At 34.6% G+C, this 1,539-nt stretch overlaps 1 protein-coding gene across 1 annotated transcript in view; it reads right to left on the reverse strand.

Moving 5' to 3' along the window:
- Window positions 1–1,049: 1,049 nt before the first annotated feature.
- The window catches only part of LOC108740855, an 11,521-nt gene continuing 11,031 nt past the window's right edge, over window positions 1,050–1,539 (reverse strand). Inside the window, exon 3 of the mRNA XM_025979387.1 lies at window positions 1,050–1,251. Within this exon, the coding sequence (XP_025835172.1) occupies window positions 1,115–1,251 (137 nt within the window). The 3' untranslated portion in view covers window positions 1,050–1,114. The remainder of the gene's footprint in view (window positions 1,252–1,539) is intronic.

Below are 1,539 nucleotides of genomic sequence, written 5' to 3' on the forward strand. Positions count from 1 at the left end.
ATGATGTTGATGGCGTCTTCGATGTATAGATTAAAAAGTAGCGGTGACAGTGTGCATCCCTGCCTGACTCCCTTCCTAATATTTACTTCTCTACGTTGCATCCCCAGCTCTATAACTGCCTGTTGCTCTTTATACAAACTAAGTATCACTCTTCTATCTTTGTAATTCATCCCTACATTTTTAAGTATATTTAACATCTTGTCCCATTTAACATTGTCAAAAGCTTTCTCTAAATCTACAAATCCTATGTACGCACTCTTTCCTTTTTCTATCGTTTTCTCTATTGCTACCTGTAAAGCCGCCCGCGTTCCTCTATTTCTTCTAAACTCAAATTGATCTTCCCCTAATAGTTCTTCCGCCCTTTTTTCCATCCTCCTCTGTACAATTCTAGTTAAGATTTTTGACGCATGGGAAGTTAAGCTAATTGTTCGAAATTTCTCGCACCTATCCGCGCCCCTCTTCTTAGGTTAGGTTACTACTACGTTCCGTTGATAATCCTCTGAGACTTTCCCCGTTTCGTAAATGTGCATCTCTCCTTATTATTAATTTTATTGTCTTTTTGTCATTATGTCGAATTGATTATTATTCAATGAATGTGTACCAGTGTATTAAACTAGTTTAATTATGTATGCGTTTTAAGAAACTTTAGAATTTTAGCTATATACTCAAATTGTGTTAGTAATGTGGTAGATTGTGGTGGTCGCTTGGTAGCCTTTGAATATATCTGTTAACATAAACCAGCGTAGACTACTTTGGAGCTGCTTTCTCCGCCTCAAAACTCTGGAGTGCTATTTCTCAACCCAAAGCGGGTTATCTTATGAATGGCAAGTTTGCATTTTTAAGGAACTTGAATGGTTCACACATCTTAATTTTGGAAACTAACACTAAATTATCAATGTTAATCTGATTAAAGATAAAAATTTCTCTGCATTTAGCGTTAACAAACGCATACTTTTCCACTTATTTAATCTTTCTTTTTATAAATTCAAGTGTTTAAGTACTATTTTTTTTTTATTCAAAAAGGGAAGGAATTGGTTAAAAAAAATTCATTCACATTGCTAACAGATTTAACATTAATTCATTTCGTACAAATTTCACGAATTTTACTGTTATTTTAAAAGCAGTCATCTTCGTCCTGATAGATGTATGTTCGTTTAATATCGGCCAGGCCGTTATCTTTAAGGATTTTCTCGACTTCATTAGCTACCCGTTGTTCGTAAAACCTAGGTCTGCCTCTCGCGTATAATGTTTCTAAAAAAAAAATAAAAAATTGTTTGAAATCCTAGAGACTACCCTACCGATTGAATATTAAGTAAACTTTTACTATATACAAAATCATTCAATTTTTAATCATAAATATAACTTCAGCTTTGCCTTCATGAGGTTTTTGGAAAAAAAAATATTTTATATACGAGGGTGGATTGATAAGTTTCCGGCCTAACCAAGAGATGACGCCACTAGGCCTACCTTGAGGTGACATTCTATAGTACCATCCTTGGATAGCTTGTAGCTATAGTTTCAGCCCGATCTCCTTGCTAG

This window comes from Agrilus planipennis, unplaced genomic scaffold (assembly GCF_000699045.2).
Source record: "Agrilus planipennis isolate EAB-ADULT unplaced genomic scaffold, Apla_2.0 scaffold282, whole genome shotgun sequence".
Taxonomy (NCBI): domain Eukaryota; kingdom Metazoa; phylum Arthropoda; class Insecta; order Coleoptera; family Buprestidae; genus Agrilus; species Agrilus planipennis.